Below are 3,478 nucleotides of genomic sequence, written 5' to 3' on the forward strand. Positions count from 1 at the left end.
CCTCCTTCCCAATCTCCTTACAGGCTCTTTCTCCCCCCATTCCCCAACCACCAGGCCTTCTGTCCTCAGATAGGAAGGTTATCCTTCTGTATGTTTGCCCTGTCCATCACATCCAGTTCAAGGACTTCATATGTGGACTTGGCCCAGATACCCTCCCTTCTTGACACCTCCACCCGCATATGGAACAGACACACTTCTTTAGGTCAAAGCAGAGCTCTACCTTGTCCCGTCCAAATCCACCCATCCAAATGTCCTTCCCACCTCAGCAACTGTCACCACCAGCCATCCATTTGCTAGGGTCAAATAGCTACAAGTCATGTCTTTTACTTTAAAATCGTGTCCAATTTAGAGAAAAGTTGTAAGACTAGAACAGAGAGCTCTTCTTCTCCTTAACCAAATTCCCCCACTGGTAACATTTCACTACATGTATGTGTCTCAATATAGTCTCCCTGTATGTACCTATTACCATTTCTTCTAAGTGATTTGCAGTAGATAGGCTTCATGATGCCTCATGACCCCCTTAACTCTTCAGTGTGCATTTCCTTCCAAGAAGGACACTGGCATGCATAAGCCAGCACAACCATCAACACCAGGACATTAAACATTGGCACAATAGTATCATCCCAGGCTCCAGGGAGTCTCACAGATTACCCCAATCATGTCCTTTGCAGGTAGGATCCACACCAGGGTCATGTGTCTACAATTGCATCAAATATCTGCTTAGTCTCCTTTGATCTGAACCACTTCCTCCATCTTTTCTCCTCTTTCTTGATCTTGGCATTTTTTAAGAGTACAGGCCTACTACTTAGAGATAGTCATTTTGGTTTGTCAGAAGTTTCCTCAGGATTTGTGTATTTGGGGCAGGAGGAGCAAAAAGTGTTCATCACTTGTCAACCAGATTTCTCCACTATCAAGTTAACTAACCATGCAATGCAGGAAATAATTCCAACTTACTAAATATTTGTGGAAATGTAGATTGCTATTATGTCTACATTTATCATTTGGCATTCTGCTGTAATGTAACACTCTCCTGTTCCCTCATTTATTAATTTGTGATTTCTATCTACCTGAATTCATGAACTATAGTTTACACAATAGATGAAACTACTATTGTCCTATTCATTTGAATACTCCAATGGCCCAAGATTTCTCCATTGAGAGTTTCTTTCAATAGGCTGTTTGTTTGAACAACAATACACCATTGCTCTTTGTGATGGCCAACATCCTTTTCCCACTTTCAATAACAATATCCCCCCACCACCCCCCCACCCCCGATTTTCATGTCCATTCTCATCCAAGTGATTGGGTGTTAAAACCATGACTCAGCCCCAGGCTGTGTGCTGACTTGGATCATTCTAATCAGTGTACCCCATGCACTTGGCCCATAATGCCAATGAGAACAGAGATGTTCTGAGAGACATCAGGGCTCTGGTGACACCACTCAAATCTGGATCATGCTGTGCCTGAAGCTATCTATGGACTGCTTACTCATTTGTGCCAATAAATAGCTTATGCATTTAAACCAGAATGAGCTGTCTTCTGTTGCTTACAACCAAAAGAATCTTCAATAATATGCTTCCCCCAAAAAACCAAAGGAAGATTGCCTGCAGAGAGAAGCAAAGGATAGTTTTCTGTCACCTCTAAACAAGAGCACTCTGACCTACAGTCCTGCTGTCCTCCTCCTGGTCAGAGAGCTTCTGGGGGCACCTCCACTGTGTACCCCAGGCTGTCAGAGGAGTGTGGGTCTCTAGTGACTGTTCATAAGTATTTTATGACCAAATGTGTAAGGGGTGTTAAACTTGACCTGTTCACCACAAAATCCCTAGCCTCTGGAACAGAGTGTGGCATAAACAATAAACACTTATTGAACGAATGCGTGAGTCACCCAAGCGGCCTCCCGGCCCCTCCCCTCAAATCCACCAAAGGAAAAGCAGTTGTGGCTAAAAGCTTCATGACATTTATTCTCCTGCAGGGAAGGCACTGAGAAGTTAGGTGAGACAGACTGGAGGGTTGGCTCTGGATTGGGGAGGGCAGAAGCAGGTGGTGTTTCGTGGAGAATCTGTGCTTCTCCCAGGGTGGGGTCAGACGCCCCAGCGGTTCAGAGACCTGGAGTGGAGACAAGAGAGAAAAGAAGTGGGCAGGAGTGTGGGGTGATGGGGGAAATGGGCCTATAGCTACCTGTCCCTACAGAACACACCTGGAGTCACATCCTGGACTCAGGCAGGGGCTTGTATGGGTTGTGAGACTTTAGAGATGAAAACCACAGAACTCTAATCATGGGAAATGGTGCGGACCTCACACTATGGAGGTCCCAAGATCTGCTGGCATCAACTCGCACAGACTCAGTCAGGGCTACACAAGCCCCCAGAGCCAATCAGGGGCTCTTCCAGGCCCACGTGCTGCAGCCCTGGCCTGACCTGCGGCCATAGCCCGAGCAGCCCTGGAGGGAGAGATGGGAGAGCCCTCCCTGCCAGCGGGGCTCCTGAACTCGGCTCTCAGGCCCCAGAGTCCTGGACATGGATGTGGCCTGGCTCCAGTGCCCAGGGACCCGTGCTGGGCTTGGGGGAACAGTTCAGTCAGGGCTCTGATGTCTTTGATGGTCCCAGTCTGAGGCTGCTTGCTGGGTGTCAATGTCCCCACACATAATCATTTCATTCAGTCCTTGTTGAAAATCAGAACTATGGATTCCTGTCCCCTTTATAGGTGAGGAAGCAAGCTCATAGAGGTTAAGCTACCTGTCCACATGACTGACCAGAGATGGAGGCCAATGTCACCCCAGGATTGCCTGCAGTATTTCTCAACCATTTCCAGCCACAGTCTCCCTGCCCACCTTCTTCACATTTTGCACCCAGTGGGGGGACTGACGTGTCACCGCAAGGAAGCTTGGTGGGACAAGAGCTCCTTACGCACTTCTCTGTGACAAATGTATTTTTGTGATTTTAAATTGTGTTGTACGTGCGTGGGGATGAGTTCTGAGCCCCCCAGGAATGGGTCCCTGCTGTCCCCTCTGCACTCACCTAATAAGGGCAGCACATCCTGAGCAGCACACAGATGTGCCGGGAAGGTTCCAGGTGCACCAGTGTGGACGTGATTTTATCCAGTATCTCGGTGATCCATGACTTGCAGATATTTTCCACCGAAGGGCATGCTGAGCACAACAGGCCTGCAACTTTTTTGATGACTTTCTGCAGTGGTAACAGCATCATAACCAGATAGATGAATCAGGGGAACTGCACCCGGGTCAGGCCCCTGTAGACCCCAGAGCTCTAGGTCCTGGGTACCTCTGACCATGGGCATGCTGGGAGTAGGGCCTGGGGCACGCTGGCCATGGGGACAGAAGATAGAGAGAGACATGGATCAGACCTCAGGCCCAGGTCCCAAAGCCCTGACCCAAGCCTGGCCAGGAGGGGAGCTTGTGAGGACATGGCCCTGTAGTGTCCCAGTCCCCTGTGCATCATCATCCCACTTTGTGCCTTCT

General features: G+C 48.8%; 1 protein-coding gene across 1 annotated transcript in view; it reads right to left on the bottom strand.

Moving 5' to 3' along the window:
• Nucleotides 1–1,941: 1,941 nt before the first annotated feature.
• LOC115289069 (antimicrobial peptide NK-lysin-like) overlaps nucleotides 1,942–3,478 on the bottom strand; it is a 3,689-nt gene continuing 2,152 nt past the window's right edge. The window contains exons 4-5 of the mRNA XM_029936280.1: nucleotides 3,018–3,185; nucleotides 1,942–2,106 (exon numbers count right to left, since the gene is read on the bottom strand). Of these exons, the coding sequence (XP_029792140.1) occupies nucleotides 3,018–3,185 (168 nt within the window). The 3' untranslated portion in view covers nucleotides 1,942–2,106. The remainder of the gene's footprint in view (nucleotides 2,107–3,017; nucleotides 3,186–3,478) is intronic.

Source organism: Suricata suricatta, chromosome 4 (genome assembly GCF_006229205.1).
Source record: "Suricata suricatta isolate VVHF042 chromosome 4, meerkat_22Aug2017_6uvM2_HiC, whole genome shotgun sequence".
NCBI classification, from domain to species: Eukaryota; Metazoa; Chordata; class Mammalia; order Carnivora; family Herpestidae; genus Suricata; species Suricata suricatta.